Source organism: Phocoena sinus, chromosome 3, assembly GCF_008692025.1.
Source record: "Phocoena sinus isolate mPhoSin1 chromosome 3, mPhoSin1.pri, whole genome shotgun sequence".
NCBI lineage: Eukaryota > Metazoa > Chordata > Mammalia > Artiodactyla > Phocoenidae > Phocoena > Phocoena sinus.
This window is the reverse complement of record NC_045765.1, coordinates 58,570,385-58,589,210: the sequence shown is the minus strand read 5'-3', so window position 1 is coordinate 58,589,210 and position 18,826 is coordinate 58,570,385. Positions and strand designations below refer to the sequence as shown.

At 43.9% G+C, this 18,826-nt stretch overlaps 1 protein-coding gene across 1 annotated transcript in view; it reads right to left on the bottom strand.

Moving 5' to 3' along the window:
• Nucleotides 1–18,826, bottom strand: part of TRPC7 (transient receptor potential cation channel subfamily C member 7) — a 143,359-nt gene that overhangs the window by 52,312 nt on the left and 72,221 nt on the right. Inside the window, exons 4-5 of the mRNA XM_032628614.1 lie at nucleotides 5,556–5,720; nucleotides 38–254 (exon numbers count right to left, since the gene is read on the bottom strand). Of these exons, the coding sequence (XP_032484505.1) occupies nucleotides 38–254; nucleotides 5,556–5,720 (382 nt within the window). The remainder of the gene's footprint in view (nucleotides 1–37; nucleotides 255–5,555; nucleotides 5,721–18,826) is intronic.

Sequence of the window (18,826 nt, the reverse complement as noted above, 5' to 3'; positions counted from 1 at the left end):
ATTAGGGGAGGAGACATTAAAAGAGTGACTTGCTTACCCAAGACCCACTTCATGATGAGCATTTCTGTCCAGGAGAATTGTGTAGTTTTCACTCTGAAGATCTGTTTTGGGTAGTCTGTGAAGGTTTCATTGGGCAGGGTTTTAACACCTTCAAAGCGGTCTGATGCGTTCACAACTAACAATCCCAAGAAGATTGTAAAAGAAACTGCATGTGCTACAAATTTCATGAAAGGGCTCCTCAGGGTTCGTCCTAGCTGGAAACAAAATATATACAAGACATGTTAATCTGGCAGCTCCAGGCAAGTTCAGGGCTCTCTTTAAAAGGCTTTTGCTGAAAGTTGAACCAGAGAATCCTCAATTTTGGACAGAAGCTGCTAATTGAACCCACACATTTTCTCTAGAGCTTTTATGTGAGAGGCTGCTTGACCAAATCCATTTTTCTACTCACTTTAATTTTTTCTGTTTAGAAGACTTAATGGGAGTGGTAAGAGAAAGGAGTAGAACACACTAATATAACATCATTTTACAACATCATTTTACAATCTGACTGCACAGCTACCCCCAACCATGTGGATGTGAATTTTATGCCTTATGAATCTAGAAAAAAAATCTGTTTCAATAGAGTTCAGAATTTTTTAAAAAAACACTTTGGATATGCTCTGTTGCTCTTTTGTCTATTTTCTTGAGTTTTAGCTTAGATGACTTATTTTCCACATTTCTTATATCTTGGTAAATTTATTTAAAGCTATGCGTTTCCCACTAGGTACTGCTTTAGCTATGTTCCTATAAATTTTGACATGTAGCATTTTCCTTGATACTCAGTTATAAATATTTTTATAATTTCCCATTTGATTTCATTTTTAACTCAGAGGTTATTTAGTTTCCAGATATACAGGACTTCTCCCCCCTTGCTTTAAAAAATCCTGTTTTTATTGCAGCGTGTGTTCAGGTCATAGCCTCTGTGATACTACCCTAAAACTATTGAGATTTTCTTTGTGGCTTAGTACATGATTAACTTGTGCAGTTGTTCCATGTGAGCCTGAAGTGATCCAAAAGATGCCCTTTTAGGGAGTAGGCATTGGTCATATCTTCTTATCCCTGGCTTGCCATCCAAAGGCCACTTGGACTTTTGAGGACTAAATTGGGGGCTGCACAGTCAGTCTTTGCTGACCCCTGTAAATGAATTCACTTGGGTCTCTTCCAGGTCACTGCTGTCACCCTCACCTAAACACCAACTCTAACCCCTCACCAGGTATACTGATAAGACAAGAGCAAAGAGGGGAGTCTTTCCTGGATCTCAGTTCCTTCTCCAGGGCAAATGTTCAGTTATAGCCAGTGACTAGTTAATTGATGTTCATGTTCTGCCTCATTCAGGAGTCCTAGAGTGAAATGTCACCCAGCATGTAGAGTATTGGTTCAGCAAAAGATCAGCTATAGGATTTTCTCCTGGTAAAATTTCCCTAACTATCATTATGTTCAACATAACATTTATAAATCAGTTGGCTTGATAATGTTCTTTCAGTAGGCTTCAGTATGCTAATCATCCACGTTAATGGTGCCAGTAATTATTGTAACATTCTAATGTCATAGAACCCATCTGTTGAAATTTAAAAAGATAATTTTAATCTTTTTTTAAAAAAAGACTGCGTTTCAAGTCTGAACGTTGGAAATCCCTATTTGTGCTGGAAAGAACTTGTTCGGGTTCACCTGCGTTGTCAAATTGTCATATGGCACTAGAATAACTTCAGAAGTGTTGAAAAAGATGTTTACCTGAAAACTAGGGGGCCCACAAACATCTTATAAATGACATTTCTTAGTAATGTTTAACCTTATTATTTACAAAATAGGGACTGTAGATTATTTTTAGCCATAGGTAGATGTACTAAATTCAGAATGTAGAGATTAAATATAAGGACAAATAAAATACCTTACATAAATTCAGTAAAAAAAAACCCAAAAAACCAGAATCAAACGATGTCTCATATTGACCTATGTGATGTCAAATACATACTTTGAATTTTTCCATATTTTATCTGACTGTGTTGGCATCTTGGAGCCCCAATTCCCAACCAAGATGCTGGGATACTTTGGTGTATACAGGTGACATCCTTAGATAGTCATTGCATTGTTTCCTGTCACTGTGTCCTAGCTGAGGTAGTGGTGAGAGGCGAGGTAAGTTGGAGAATGACTGCAGAGTGGGGAGAGGAAAGGTTGAGGAGAGGGCAAGGGATACCAGATCTCTGTGTCCCAGCAGGGTCCCAGAAATGTCAGAAAAAGGTGGAGAACACGGAGGTAGACACAGCTCTTAAGGGATTGATGGCCAAGTTTCCCCAGTCCTTTATCAGTGGGCTCTATGTAGCATCTTCCAATGACTACCTGGATGAGGACCTGGAGACACCTCTCCATCTTCTCATCTAGGCAAGGCACCTGATGTCAGGAATCTGCACGCAGCTGCGCTCATGCTGGCCCTGGGATTCCCCATAAGAGCTGCTTTGAGGAATTTAATGTTCTCTTTGCTCCCTCCTTCAAGTTGTTATCTTCCGGCAGAAGATGCATATGTAAAAATTATTGTATTTATTGCAGACGATAAGAAAAAACCCTGATAAGGCCCTGCAGTGATGTAGAAGGTTAACCTGGGCTCAGTCCCACTTGATTTAAGCCATAGGGAGGAAAAAAGAGGTTAGGAATTGATGCACCTTTCCTATTTTTCTTCTGGGCTTGAAATCATCTTTTTAACTGGTAAAACTTTGATAAATGTCAGATGAGATCAAATCATTTCAGGGATTTCCTTTTTCTTTTTTTTTTGTGTGACATTCCATATTTATCTCAATTTTTTGAAGCAAATTATGCTTGGGGTAAACTTCCTCCTTTCACAAGGCCACCAAGTGAACCAAAAGAAAGGAGAAAAGTCAACCAATATATACCAGCAGTTCTTAGCTGGGGAATCATTAACGCTGAGTCAGGTAACAGCGTTAGGTATAAAAAGAGATGGTAGAGCTTTGGGAGACATAGGTCTTGTCCTCCTCTGCCTGAAGAGCAAAACTGGTGAGTCTGAAACATGGGCTAAAGCAGCTCTGTCATTACTTGGCCCTTATGAGCTGAGAACATATCGGGAAATCCAGGCTTGCTGTACTCAGTCTCTGGCTCAAGCCCAGACTTCCTGGGTACTATTCTTTTACTCTGGGAAATAGGTGAATGTGAGATAACTGAGTAGTGCTCCTGAATTAGCTCCAAATGAACGGTATTCTCAAGCCCTCAGGGTGGACACCTGCTTTTACTTGTTGACACACCTCTGTGTTCTGTGGCACTGGGCTCTTAGCCCACAAGTGTAAGCACCTAACTGGGACCTGGTAGCCAGTTGCCCACAAGGTAGGCCATGACTGCAGTAGAGCACCCAGAGAGTTTCCAGCATCTCTCCCCAGTCTGAACTTCCAGTCTTCCTCATCAAATGCCACCCTCTCTTGCCGCCAGCTGCCAGTGGCCACAAGCAAGGGCTTAGTGTACAAGCTGTTTTTTTGTCTTACTGGACATTCCAGGGACACAAAATGCCCGTCAGAATAGCCTCTGAACAGAGGAGAGGAAGCAGCAGCCATGGAGCCAAACTTTCCTGCAATCATTACTTCTAGAATATTCCAGAAGACACCATAGGTCTCACCCCTACGTTCCATGGTGGCATCAGTCTCTTGAATTTTCTGGGTCCCCAGAAAGTCCGGGATTCCTCCCCCGTCCACACATCCTTTTTTTTTTGCATCACATCTGCATGATATTGGCCAAGATTCTTCTCAGACCTACTGAAAATCTAAAAAATTTAGTCAGCAACTGGCATATCATCTCTTTCTGAATATTTCCCCAGGCAGGTAGAGGCAAACCAATTTGCTGGTGTTGCTTAGTCCCTGTTCCCTGAAAGCTGTCACATTTAGTTTTACAGCAAAAGTGAGGATTGGCAGTGTTTGGCTGTTTTTTTAATGATGGATGCCCTAGAATTAGTTTGTGGCTTAGAGAGTGTGGAGGCAGCGTCCCTGTCCATCTCTGGATGAAGGCAGTGATCTAACTTGCAGTACAGACTAGATAGTACTACTATGAAAACAAGTGCCTAAAACAAATGACCAGCGCTAATCCAGTTTTCAATCTAGTTAGTCTTTTTTCACTCACTGTGCTTTTTCCAGCTCATGATAAAGGACAGAAAAAAATAGCCTTACCCTACATATGTATCATTTGGGGAATACCGATTTAGAAATCTGTGTCATGGTAGAGTGCCATAGAAACAAAATCCTCAATAGATATGAGGTTGAACACCACAAATATTCAGTATGAGGACTTTTATTTTTAACACTATCCTACAGAAGAAGGAGTTTGAGTCCAAATTTCTTTCTCTGACACCCCTCCTACTCTAAGACAGTCAGTTCCTTGCCTGCCTGGTTAGGTGGCCTTGTTAGCAGATCTGAAGTCTTGGGCCTATCGTCCTGGCATGAGTTTTGTCTTGGTGGAGCTGACAAGAGGATCCATTCACTGATGACACTTTTATTAACTGCCTTAGCTGATCAAATTCCCTGTGGAACTAATCTCCCTGTAGTCATATTTCTTCTACTGAATATTGATTACCTAAGCTTAATTGCTTTTTTTTTTTTTTTTTACTATATCACAAAGTAAATGCAGCTTTGGAAACTTTAATGACCACTTAACCTACGAAATATATTTCAGAATTTCGACATGATTTGTTTTTATAGGCGCTAGCTCTTGCCTGAAGCTGGAGTGACTGCTGATGCCTTTTGTGGCTTTGGGTCAGATGGGCTATAGGGAGGGTGGAACAGGAAGGAGGGGCAGCAGCTTGGCTCTTGCAGGTTCCACTCCTTCCATTACAGGTGGGCACCAGACACTCCCCCTTCCTGTGAGAAAAGAACCCAGCTTTGCACCTTTCCAGCTCTCCTCCTTTTTCCTTTGTCTTTTTTCCTTCTAGTGACCTACTTAGCTGCCCATGTGGGCCAGAACCCAGACAAGGAAGCCAGGAAACCAGGAAGATGTTGAGATGGGTCTGCAGTGCCCCAGTATGAGAAGCCTTTGACTCTCAGCTCCTAGTTGTTTCTCCTTTCTGAGCCTGCTTAGAAAGTGTGTGCATCATAATGTAATTGAGAGAGTGAAATGAGGTGTTGCATGAAAAGGGCTTAGCAAAAAGAAAATAATAAATGTTGGCTATTCCTATTATCATTATTATAATTATTATTACTATGGGTTTGGAGGCCATGTTTAGGACATTGCATAATTAGAAAAGGAAAAGTGCCTTTATTCCCCCTTTATTCTGTTATTGATCAGATTATGCCTTGTGTGTATAAAAGTTTCCATTTTATCACTCCTCTGTCTTTTAAGAAAATGATTTAAAAAAGCAAATCTTAGCATTTTCCCTCTTAAGTGGCTTTCTACTTTTGTTGGGTCTCTCAGGGCTATTTTCTTTAAATGTGGGAAATGGTCAGCTGCATATTTGGACAAAATGGACTTTAGGTTATGCTAAGTAGAGAGAAGAAATAACCGCAAAGACATGCACCTTAAGCAGTCTGTACCTTGCTGCACGGAGCAATCCAATAGGCTATGGCGAGAAAAGGGAGGCCTAGGGAGACTCCAAAGACAGCCAGGAATTTCACAGCGATAGACTGTTGACGTAAGCCTGAGAGATTTTCATACCACATGGTAAGCAATTGCTGTTGACAGTTAGGATGAGCAACGAACTGTAAAAACAAAACAAAAACAAAAACAAAATGCAAACAGGAAAATGGCATCAGTAGCACTTGAACAGTATATGACCTGTGAGGAGCTCGGGGCTGACATGTTCCCCTGGGGAGGGTGGCCTGGGTGTTCGAGCCAGAGCAGCTAGGTCAGGTACCTGCTGGGCCCTTCTGACTTGGGGATGCTGGGGGTCTCTGTGCTATGAGCCCTCGTAGGACTGGCCCTCATAGGACTGGCTGCATCAGGGCTTGGTAAACTGAGGGCCTTGAGAAGTCTCAGGCACAGAAAATGACAGTCAGCTGCTGTGAAGATGCTTGTCTCCAATCCAAGGAGACTTATCTCCGGGCAGAGTTCATCTGGGAGTCAGCATATTGGAATGGATGGAGCATGAATGGGATTTTAGAGTCGACATGCGTTTGAATTTTGCTCTACCGTTTACTAGCCAGGTGGCCTGGAGCCAGCTACTTCACCTCTCTGAGCGTCAGTGTTGTCCTCTGCAGAACAGAGCCTGTCACATTGTCTTGTAGGGTTAAATGAGATATTGTAGAAAAGTTCCTCTCTCTTTTCCTCTGTTGTCTAAGAAAAAGTTCTTGCCGTGGAGTTTCCAGAGGACATGTTAAAACTCCTCAGTATTTCCCCACTGGATTTCAGTGGTATTTGGCTTGCATCCCTGTTGCTTATTGTAGCATGCTGGAGCGCTGACACATCGTATCCCCCATGCAGTAGCTTCTCACTGCCACCTCCCTCTCTTGGATCTGCCTTGCCCTCATGCCAGGTTACAAGGTGGGCCTTTTGTGGACATGTTGTATTGTTGACCTCACCCTTCTTGATATATGTTGGACCAGACTTAAACTGGGTCCATTCGGTTTTCTCAGCTGGCTATTTCTGTTTTATTCCTCTTTTTATTTATTTATTTTTATACATCTTTATTGGAGTGTAATTGCTTCACAATGTTGTGTTAGTTTCTGTTGTACAACAAAGTAAATCAGCCATATGCGTACACATATCCCCATATCCCCTCCCTCGTGAGCCTCCGTCCCACCCTCCCTATCCCACCCCTCTAGGTTGTCCCAAAGCACCGAGCTGATCTCCCTGTGCTATGCGGCTGCTTCCCACTAGCTAGCTATTTTACGTTTGGTAGTGTATATATGTCCATGCCACTGTCTCACTTTGTCCCAGCTTCCCCCTCCCCCCCGTGTCCTTAAGTCCATTCTCTATGTCTGTATCTTTGTTCCTGCCCTGCCACTATGTTCATCAGTACCATTTTTTTTTTTAGATTCCATATATATGCATTAGCATACGGTATTTGTTTTTTTCTCTTTCTTACTTCACTCTGTATGACAAACTCTAGGTCCATCTACCTCACTACAAATAACTCAATTTCGTTTCTTTTCATGGCTGAGTAATATTCCATTGTATATATGTGCCACATCTTCTTTAGCCATTCATCTGTTGATGGACATTTAGGTTGCTTCCATGTCCTGGCTATTGTAAATAGTGCTGCAGTGAACATTGTGGTACATGTCTCCACATAATTTTGAATTATGGTTTTCTCAGGGTATATGCCCAGGCTACTTGAGACTGTGATCGAGAGAGGCAGTCTTTTAATTTACTGAGGAGTTAACATGTAACCTTCAGGGATTTGGGCAGCTACCTTCCACTGTGTAGACTAAGTAGCAAAACAAGCCAGTTAAAAAGAGAGAAAGAAGGATGAAGTTGTATAGAAAGAGGTTCTATAGTGTCCTACCCTCTCTGAGGTCCAGCTCCACTCTGCACACATGGTCCACGAGACACCCCTAGATTCATATACAGCATCTTCCTTTTTCTGATAGATTCAGCAGGTTGACTTGAGCTTCTGTAACCAAGCATCCTTTTTCTGCAAATATTTGGTGCTACTTGGCCATTTGTTTTTAGTTGATTCTGAGTCTTGGCCAGTAGAAACTGGTAACAGGCAATACGTAAGTAACATTTATGGGAATAAAATTTACACTTGAGAACATTTTGCTCGTTAGCTTATTTCCTCCCTGTGACAAAGGGAAGCCATTATTTGCTTTAGGCAGCCTGCTCTTTGGCCCTGTCAGGATAGCCATATGCCACAGGAGCTGGGGCGCATGGACTAGAGCAGATAGACTGGGCATTCTTCAAAGAGACTGCATTTTCAGTAGATTACCCTGGATCATAATGTCCCAATTTTCATCCCATTTGCCTCATTGGGTATTAAGAGGATATATGCAGCAATTTCTGGGAAATGCGAAACATTCCCTTTTCATTATAAGAACAATATAAATAGAGCTATTTAAAAAATTCTCGACGCAGATGGCAACATCTTCTTGTTTCCAGTTTCTGGGAACTCACAGTAGCAACCAAATGGTTTGCGAGGACGCTATCAAAGCTTTATTTGGCCCTGCAGCAGCCCCTGGTGATACTGTTACTCAATCATTAGCTGCAAATGAGGCTTTTTTGCGGTAGCATTATTGGATTCATGTCAACCATTGTGGCTTTTCCCTTCAAGAACAAGAGTAACAGATTCTCCTCGACCCGGGTAGGAACCCTCAGGCCATCATATGCTTTCCTGTGCCCTTTCTGGCTCACAACAAAGTGGAGCAAACAACAGAACGTCATGCACATGTTTCAGTAATTCTCAGAGCCTGATCACAGCAAGTCGTCCCGTTGCAGGTCAACTTGCAGGCCTGGAGAGGGGGGCAGTCGGTTTTGTTTTTCAACAGTTAGCCTTCCCTCGGTGCTGAAATGGTCCTGCTCTGGAGAAACACACAGTCTCATGAAGTAGCGGAAGACCACTTGGCTCACCCTGTGGCTCCCTGCTCTGTAGCTGCTCTGGAAAGCCTCCTGTCCTGACCCCTGCCTTTGGCCTCTTTTTCTTTATCTGGGGAGAAGCCCATCCATGCTGCTTCTGCTGCCTCCTGCAGACAAATCAGCACAACAAATTGGGCAGCAGAGCAGGAGGGGAAGAATTCTGAGAGGGAACACAGTGGGAACAGTTCCCACTCGCCCTTACCTGCCTCAGAGGACAGTGGTCCCGACTAAAACAGGGGGGTCTCTCTTGAGACTCTGTCCTCTGATTATACCTTTGTTAATTTCCACAGTGGCCTTTCTTCCTCCATAATAAAGCAACCTAGCTCCAAACATGCTATTTATTTGTAGACAGACTTTATAATACTCCCAGTAAGCTGACGGCAGCTGATAGCTGAAGCCCAGATTGTTATTTATCTTTATGTGGGCACTTTTCTGTATTGGTAGCAGGACTTCGAAGATAACTTCGTGACGCACAGTTCAATGTGTATCAGAGGATTTTTCTCCACTGTGCTTTTGAAGCACAAAGAAACATCATTCCTGACCCAAGGAAGATGAGAGTAGCACGAGGCACACCATCAAGACGCAAAGAACACCCTAACCAGAAGGGCACTCAGTCAGGGAACAAAGGCAGGAGCAGGGGGAGGGTTTTTAAAAGTAGGGTCAGAGAGGAACAGAGGAAGGAAAGCCCACAGCTAGGTAGAACAGAGTGGGAACTCAGAAAATCAGTGTTGTCTTGGGCCAGATTTCTTTGGCATCTGGCTCACAATAGGATGGAATGATCTGGATCCTAACAAGAGGATTGCCCAGGCCATTCCTGCCCCTAAACCATTCTGGACTGAGAGCATGGTACGCATTTATGAAAGTTCTTCAAGGGAAGAACTGGTTTGACCACCTCAGCTTTCCCATCGACATGATTCACACTCTTCCTAGTAGGTAGTAATGGCCTGGAGCTGAGACTGTTAAGGTAGGCTTACATGGAGCAGAGCAGCCTATCAAGAGAATACATGTCAGACCAGACCCACAGCTGGGACGGACTGTTCCAGAGGACTGGGTTGGGGCGGGGAGCTAAGAAGTTAAATTGCAAAGAGGGATAGGAGGGAGCTCTGAGACAGAATTCCCTATAATGGAGAAGGAGACTGGAAAACAGGACCTGAGGGTCAGGAGGGCCTAGAATTCATGTGGCTGCCGGTTCTTGAGTCCATCTCAAGCCAGTTATTCTGGTGGCATGTTTGACCAGCCTTCATGTTTAGTATAACAACATTTGTACCCAAAGCTGGTTTTCTGTTAATATCTCACCTAAACTTCCTATTCCTCCCAGACCCTGGTGACAGTGAGAATATAATGCTGGCATATGGGAACTTTTGGGCATATTGGCCAAATCTTGGCTCTTTCTTTGCTTTCAGTTGGTCCATGGGCTACTATTTTTCTTCTACAGCCTGAAGGAAAATTATCCCCTTCACTCTTTTCCCTGCTTTATATTCATTTATAAGGAAATATCTGATATTTTAAGAATAGATAGTTGTTGAAGAGCTATCAACATTCCTTAAGTAACTATTGAGTATTTTTAGGGCTGTTTCATGGAATATTAACACCCTTGGGCCGTATATTCATATTACAACAGGGCTAAGACTTTCCTGATGGGGGGTGTTTAAGCGTGTGGACTGGTACATGGTTGCTTGGGTTCAAGTCCGGGCCCTGCCACACCCTGGCCATATGCCCTTCGATCGTTGACTCTTTCCATGCTTAACTTCCTTTTTCTGTAAAATGAGGCTAATAATGAAGATTGAGTGAGTAAGGATTTGTAAAGTGCTTAGGACAGTACCTGACAAATAGTAAGCGCTGTGTTAGTATTTGATAAATAAAAATAAGCCCGTGACTCTCCTTTCCTGTTTTTTCCTTTCCCTCTTGCTCTTGTTTCTCTGTCCTCCTCCTCACTCCCTGAGGTTCTACTCCACCCTCCTTATCTTTATTCTGACCTCCACGTTGTTTTGGCAGATTTTCTTGAAGTGTTGTTGCCTTTGGAAAGGTTCATGTAGCCTGACAGGTGCGTGAGGCCACTCCCTATCTATCCAGTACCTCCCTCCGTATCCTCCAATGAAAGCGCTTTATCCAGGCAATTAGGTAAAAATGGGCTGGTCTCTGCTAGGGCAGTCAGGGTCACTGTCCAGTCTACTCAGCTCCATGTTGATGCTCCCCCTCCACTCTGGAGCCCTCCATCAGTGAGGCGCAGTGCAGGTTCCTGAACCTGCAGAAGTACTTCTCCACCTTAAAAGCTGTTAAATCCTGCATTTCCCGTTTAGTGGGGAGGGGAAGAGGGCTACATCTGAGCTGAGGCTTTGAGGCTGCATGATTTCCATAATCCTTAAACACAGATTTTTTTTTCTCTGACACTGGGCCTCATTTACAGAATAATGTGATGTGGCAGTGCTTGATCTGATAAGCCGAAGAATAAATTAGCTGGAGAGAAATGTATGAAATCCAATGCTTATAGAGAAAATGACTTATTTTATACAGATAAACCATCAAAGGCTGATGTCCAGTGTGACTGTGGTCAGGATTTTCCACTTAGCTCATCACTAGCCTTTCCGTCTAGAAATCTTTTTTTCCCCCCTCTGGAAACTGTCTACATAGGCAAAAAGAGACAGATACTGTACCAGCTGTCAAGTGGCTGTTCTTAGTGTGGACAGTCAGACTGAATTAGTATAGTTCTGTGGTGCCACTTCCTGTCTGCTGCATCTCACGGGATTTGGTTCAATGGTGCTAATGTTCTTCCCTCCCATTTTGTCTTGGCAAAGCTCTCAAGTCATGGAAGTTGACGAGGGAAGAAGAGGAATGGAAATGTCAGTTGTTGACTAGTTCAGTTTGTTGGTTTGTCCATTCATTCATTCATTCAACATATTTTTCCTCACTGCTGCCCCTTACCAGGCACTGTGCCCAGCACTGGAAATACAGAGAAGTTGCAGTCCTTGTCCACAGGGAGCTCTCAGCTCTGTGAGTCTGTGCATGGAATAGGGCTGAGCAGTAACACCCACCAGTTTACGGAGTAAGCCTTCCATGAATGAACGAGCACCAAATGCTCATCCCATCAGTGTGCTTTCTCCTGGGTCCCTCCCTCTTGTGAGACCTACGATTGAGAGCCCCACATCCTTGGCACAGCTGGTTGCTTTGTCTACACTGATAACTTAACCTTCAGACTCTTCTTCTCTGTGCAGGCAGTTAGCGGAGTGGTTACATGCACAGGCTCTGAGGCTGGACCATCCTGGTTCAGATCCCAGATACGACATTTTCTAGCTGTGTGACCCTGGGCAAGCCACCTCACTTCTCCTAGCTTCGTGATCTACGAGAGAGGAAAACGTGTTGGGTGCTCAGTACGTGGCCTGGTACTTACACTTTAAGGTGGACGTTGGTGTTACTGCTGCTGCTGTTCCTACTACCACTTCTGCTCTCCCTCCAGGGCTTAAAATAGTTCTCTTTGCTCTTCCCTTTGCTGAGTTTATCCATCAGCAGAGGGTTGAGTGACCACGTGATTTTAGAGTTAAACATTCCTGAAGAACTTAGTATGCTTAATTACAGTAAAAAAGGAAGCAGAAGTTGCCATTGTTTTATTAAGTTTTCAATCAATAGAGCATTCTAGTATGGAACCAACATTGCCACCATGCCTACTGAACCTATTTATTTAGCCATGCACCTCCTGAGAGGCCACTACAAGAGTATAATCCAGGATAGTTCTGGGTGAGTGGTGGTGGAGAATGAGAAGGAAAAGGTGTGGGGCTTGGAGCTTTGGGTGGGTAGCCCCACAATTCATACCTCTTTCAAGTAGCCTCTAAGCACGGGCACTAGACAAAGTAAAATGTTTTAAAATCACAGCTTGAGTGTTTTTACTGTTAATAATTTAGGACCTAGTACATGAAGGAACTTTGGTTATGTTATCTGTAATCTTCACAATAACCCTCCCCAAAATGGATGTATTATCTACATCCTCATATACAAATGAGGATGTATTATCAACCCCGTCTTGCAGTTGAGGAAACTGAGGCTGGGTCAATTTAAGTCCCACAGCTAGAGAATGGTGTAGTCAGGGTTCCAGCTGAGGTCTGTCTGATTCCAAAGCCTGAGGTCTTTTCATGTGTAAGCTCCCTCTGAAATTCTCTTGATTTGGTTGGTTTGGACTCTAGCCCTTCCCGGTCTTAGTTCTTTGCCATAAATAAAACAGTAAAAGCAAACGCTTACTGAGCACTCATATGGGTCAGGCCCTTTGCTTGAGCACATTATGAACGTTGTCTCATTTAATCCATTATGCCCATTATAGAGCTGATGGCACTGTGACTGTCAGATCCAAAGTGGACATTTCTTAACCACTTCCTTATACTGCCTCTCTCAACTGACGTTGCCTGCGTCTTTTCTGGGTCAGGTCTCTGGCATAGTCTATCTGCCAAGCAGGAGGGCCTCTCTGTGAGCCTACAGATTTCACATGTGCTGCAGAGATGCTCATACCCCCAGCCAGAGTTTTGGGTGTCTCCTTTCACCCTGTGGCAGTGGGCTGTGTCCTCTTGGGGAGGACAGTTGATCTCTGACTTCCTTCTCCAGAGCAGTAGATGTTTTATGATAATCCCACATCCACTCCATTTGCACTGTTTGGGTTGGATGGGAGGATGGAGGGTTAGGGTTAGATGGAGGGCATTTTGGTTGGGGAGAAAGGAAGCAAGTGAAAGGGAGGGAAAGGAAGGAAACAGAAGAACAGAGCAAAGGATGGGAGAGTAAGAGATAGAGTTTAAAACCTGACTTCCAGCTGCTGTTCCAGCTTCTGCTCATTTCCTCCCCATCCCTAGTCTCTGGCCAAACTCCAGCAAAGCTGTTCTCAGAGCCTTCCCAAGCTTGACCATCTCTGAGCCTCTGGTCAAGGTATCGCTGCAACCTGGAGTGCTTTCCTTCTCATCCCCCCACAGCCAAGTTTTGTCCAGCTCAATAACTGTCTCTTCCGTGAAAGTTTACCCTGCCCATTCAGGTGAGAATCTTTCTTTCTCTCCTCTCAAGTCATTTGTAGTCTCTCTCATTAATCATAGTTATAATGCCTGTGTAACCCTCTACTGGAGAGAAAACCCCTCTGGAGGGCTCTTATGGTCCTTAGGGTGGTGCTCAATGCGTGGGGGGTACTCAGGCAGTGTCATCTGAACGCGTGAATGGTGCAGCAAGAAATTCTCCGAGTTCAGACTGCAAACCTGGTGCCATCTAGAGGACGAGAGTGGCCTTCCAAACATGGTCCCTGTGGTGTGGCAGAGTCCAGCACTTGTGGCCATGTGACCACATCTGGAAGACACACATGGGTACAAGAGGCTGAAGGTTTGCTTGCTCTCCAGGAGACATCATGAGCAGATAGATGACTGAATTCATGTCTCCACTGAAGTTGTTCTCACTGCAGAAGTGCCAGGAGATTGGAAAATGACGACAACAGCAGCAACAACAACAACTTCTTCATTTCCAGAGGTAACTGAGCTAGGAGTTCAAAGATCTTACCAGGAAAAAATTCATACCATCATCTGCAGGAGGTGCCCAAGAGTGGAGCCAGGGAGGCAGGCAGGGATTGGAGCTCAACTCTTGGGGAGTTCTGCTGCTGTGTTTCACGTGCCTTGCCTCTACACCTGCCTCCCTCTCCTCACCTGTTCTGCAGCGCTGTCTTCAGAATCCCCCATTTGCTAACTGAGTGTGTTTTAAACACTCCCCTCTTGGCTGGGAGATTCCATTTGGATGCCTGCACAGATGGCTTTCGCTCGATTCCAGCTTCCCCTACTTTCTCTTCCACTTGTGTATCTGCTAGCCCAGCCAACCCTGGTGTGTTCTTGGTTATTTACATAGCGGAGGGTCCTGCCAGGTAGCTGCTGATTGAGCCATTCTGGAAGTCTACAGGGCAGCAAGAGGAGATGGGCACTTCTGAAGACTCTTCACACCCACAGAGACAGAGATTTGATATCGTCTTTTCAGTTGAGTAGTTTGCTTGTTGTTCCCAAAGATAACTCTCTGTTCCTGTTTCCCAGGGTCAGCAGGACGTGGAAAATTCCTTGACCTCAAATTAGTCAAAGCTTGAATTTTCCGGATCAATAGGGATTACTTACACAAATGCCCCAAATTGGTAGGTTCTGAGGACTGTATCTGTGACTCAGCTGCATCTCTCTTGCCAGGGAAAGAATGATTTTCTCATGAAGCAGCCTGTGCTTGTCTTTGGGGTGCAGTGACCCAAACAAATGGTTCTGGGCTTCTCCCAGAGCTCTGAGCGAGCCACTTCCCGAGTGCAGACACAGTGGCAGCGGGCCTTGGCTGGCCCTCCTGGAGGCGAATGCTGACTGTGCGATTTTCTAGTGCTCCCGGGAGTCCTCCCACAGCACTGAGCCCTGAGGGTGCTGATGAAGTGACTTGGTTTCCAGTCTGGCTGTGTTGTCATGGCCAGAGTCACACTGTGTGTGGACGCAGAGTGAGCTTCCAGCTGGCTCCAGATGACTGCCTCTGCTCTTTCACAGTGTCACAAAGAGGCCACTCTCCATTCCTGGGCAGTGACTCTCTCGACCCCACTTAGGGCTGTGCCCTAGCCTGAAACTAAAGGAGAAATGGAAGCAGCTTCTAGCAAACCTTCTTGGATTATCTTTAACTACTCACGTTCCCGATCCCTCCCTTTCACCCAAACTGCTCTACATGCTGTTCCTAAACATGGCCTGTGTAGTAGCCCTCATGCCTGTTTCAAGGAAGGTCCATCTTGTTTCTCTCTGGTTCAGTTCCTAATCAGTCTTCAACATCCAAGTTTCTCTTTACTTTCAAGTCCTACCAAGAGTCCTTCAGCCCCCTGAGATACCTTGGACTCTACTGGGTCTTGTTGTACAGCCAACTCACTTGACAGTCATGGTCATGGGTCAAGCTGTGAATAGCTGTATTATTGTGTTTACATCTGATCTCTTCTGCTATTTTTAAGCTCTTTGAGGGAACCAACTGTCTTTCTGTCCCCAGGAGTGTGCAGCCTTATGTTTTGCACATAGTAGGTACTCAGTAAATATATTTTGAGTGATAAATTGTACTCTTCCGAAGCCTCTAAGATCTGCTCCATCATTTTCTCTGTGACTCATATTCCCAGAATGATTTCTAAATATAACACATCCTCTCTTACTCTCAGGGTCTGATGAACATTTAACTGTCTTCACGTCTTTAGTAGAGAGCAGACAGGGAGAGATGATGAAAACTAAACCAGGCTCTTGTCTTCTTGTGCAGGAGAAGATTGAAATGGGAGGCTGAAATAGGGTTCGAGGATTCTCTTTTGGATTGAATGAGGGTTGTTTAATTTCTATGTATGGCATTACCAAACTGACATCAATCTGGAAAATATGTAATAAAAATAGTAATAACTATTATCATTATAAAGAGTAGCTAATGTTTATTGATTATCTATTCTGTGTCAGGCTGTTTGCTTAACAATCACTGTTATTTAACCCTCATGTCAATTCCTTGAGATAGATATTGTTATATCCCTATTTTAAATATGGGAGCATGAGACACAGAGAAATTAAGTAACTTGCCTATAAACACGAAGGTGATATAACAGGGTATGGACTTGAAGCCAAAGACAATGTTTTGAACTATTATCCTGTATTTCCACAAGGCAGATTTTAAACACCAAATCATGAGGAACCACAGTGATTTCTCCAAGCTTACAGAGGCCAGGGGACCTCCTGATTCAAGTTGTTGCTAGACCTCTGATCTCTCTGTGCTTCTGCCTGTGGGCCAGCCAAGGCCCAGTAGAGATAAAAATCAGGAATACGCAAGGGGAAAGGCTTGAAGCCAGCTTCCTCGACAACCTCATCTTCCTAAAAGGAGCGAGTCATCATGCTAAAGATGAAATCCTGGGCTCTGTCTCCTGCATACAGACAAGAGTGGCAACAACTGATTCAGCCGTGGCCTAACTGCCTGGTCAGCACTTTGCTAGGAACCAGGTTAATGTGGACGTCACCTAAGCCCTGATTTACAGCCTTGAAACATACAGACTCCGGCCAAAAACCCGCTTTGCTAAAGGATCTTTTTAGGATCTCCGGCCTCTTGCCAAATCCCACCTGATGCTGACATTTTACTAGGAAGAGCTGTAGTTTCAGATAATTCTTTGAGCCTGAGAACTTGATAATATTCCCAAGTTGGATCCGTAACTCTTGTCCCTTAGGTGCAAGGTCGTAGAACATGCACAGGGTCTGGAGTCAGCCCACCTGGCTGCCAGTCTTGGCTTTACCACTGACTATTAAGGGACAGAGTAGCTTAAGTTTTCAGGCCTCAGTTTCTCCATTTATAAAATGACCATAAGCATGACTAACTCAAAGGAAGTTTCAGGGGTTCAGAAAATGCACTTTCAGTTTTTGGTTTATGGTTCAGTTCTCAAGTGCCACAATACTGTTTTGTTGTTGTTGTCAATACAATATTTTATTTCTGTAATAAAAGTCAGAAATGTAAATCATTTTTATCTTAAGCCCTGTCCAAAGAGTTATGTCACGCATTAAAATTTTTAGTCCTTCAAAAGTATGTCACTTACAGAGTATTCATCTATATATTTCCTATGATTCTTAAGTAGAGAAAGAAATTTGATTATCAATAACAGCAAAGTTTTCCTGCAAGAATAATTCTAACTCAAGTTCAAAGACTTCATCAACTAGGAGAACATACATCCAAAGGTATCGATATTGATACAGGAAATCAACATTTATATCCTTAATTAAACAAAAGAAGACAAAGACCAGAAATGCTTTCTTGAACTATAAACACAGCTTCCAGCCAATAAAAAATTGTAGTCCTAGGTTGATGGAGCTAGTGCTAAGTGGTAGGGTGAAGTAGTCATACATTTCTCCAGAAGATTTTCTCCCATTATGGAATGAAATATTAGATCAGTTGCAGATGAAAGAATCAGAGGGAACTGTCTTGAGTTTACCTGTAACTTTCTATTACGATTTTCCCGAATTTCCAGGTTTCTCTTGCAGAGTAATGTGTGTATAACTCAGCACACTTTACTTTTTAAAAATCACACGTTACGTTTTACTCCTACGTAATTATTTAAAAATAACACTTAAAATTAACTTCTCTCTTACAAATATATCGTTGATGTATGTGTGATATGTATTTTGCCCATGTTTTCGTTTTACTTGATGCTTTTATTTCTATATAGTTTTAAATTTGACACATGCTTAGGATTTTTGTGTCACTCTTTTAAATTTATGAATTCTCAACACTTAAAGAACGTTAGTATTACCAGTATTTTGATGATAATGAGAACCGCTGAAATAATGGCATAACCATTGGTTCGAGAATTAGAAGTAGCATGTTTGTGACCCACGGGTTCCAGATATTGGCAGCCGGTGAGCACAAACCTAGCCCCATTGGTAGGCGTGCTTGCATCCATCCACCAGACAGTAAGTGCCAGTTGATACTGTGCACCAAGCATTTTCAGACACAGAGGACACAGCAGTGAGCAAGATGGTCAACGCCTCTACCTTTGGGAAGCTTGTTAATTCCCAGATCTTGATGGTTCGTAGCCCTTTCAAGCTAGATGGCAGGGATTTTTTTTATGATTGCCTCTTCCTATATATTTCTGCTTGATTCCAGTATCCTACACAAGTCACTTTATCCGTCACTAAATGTTTTCTGAACTGTTCCTCGGTGGCTGGTCCAGTGCACAGGCACAGCTGTTCCTGGGCCTCTGTAGCCCTGCTCTGGCTGCCCCACCATCAGCTCTCTGATCTCCTGTTCTGTTTGCATTGAAGCCTCCTGGCTGGTCCATGCCTCTGAAGAGTGTGTCTGTCCTTCTGCTCTCTGCTCTCAGGGGCTGACTTTCTCCTGTAGTTCTGCCTCTGGGCCGGTGGGCTCCCACCTGGTGGTGAGTGCTGAATTCCTCAGGACTTTGAATGTCTCCTTGGCAGATGGGACATCTGCTTCCTTGGCAGAGATGACCACTTGCTCTCCATCATGCCTGTCTCCGGATCTCCATCTGTTTACCCTAGAAATGTCTGTCTCCTCTCACACTCATCTTTTCTAGAGGGCAGCACCCCAACAGAGTCCCTGGAAGTGATGCCTAGGGTGAAGTAACACCTTCCATTGTCCCGCAGTTTCTCCTTCTCAGGGTTCGGGCCTCCCTGATTCTGCTTCTGAGATCCTAAGTGGAGGATCACTTGTCATATTTCGTTTTACCTCCATTTGGCTATGAGTTAGCCTCCCGAAAGCTGCATGGAGAGAGGTGTTAATCCTGAGCCAGTACTCTTAGCTCCCTACACACAGCTCGTCT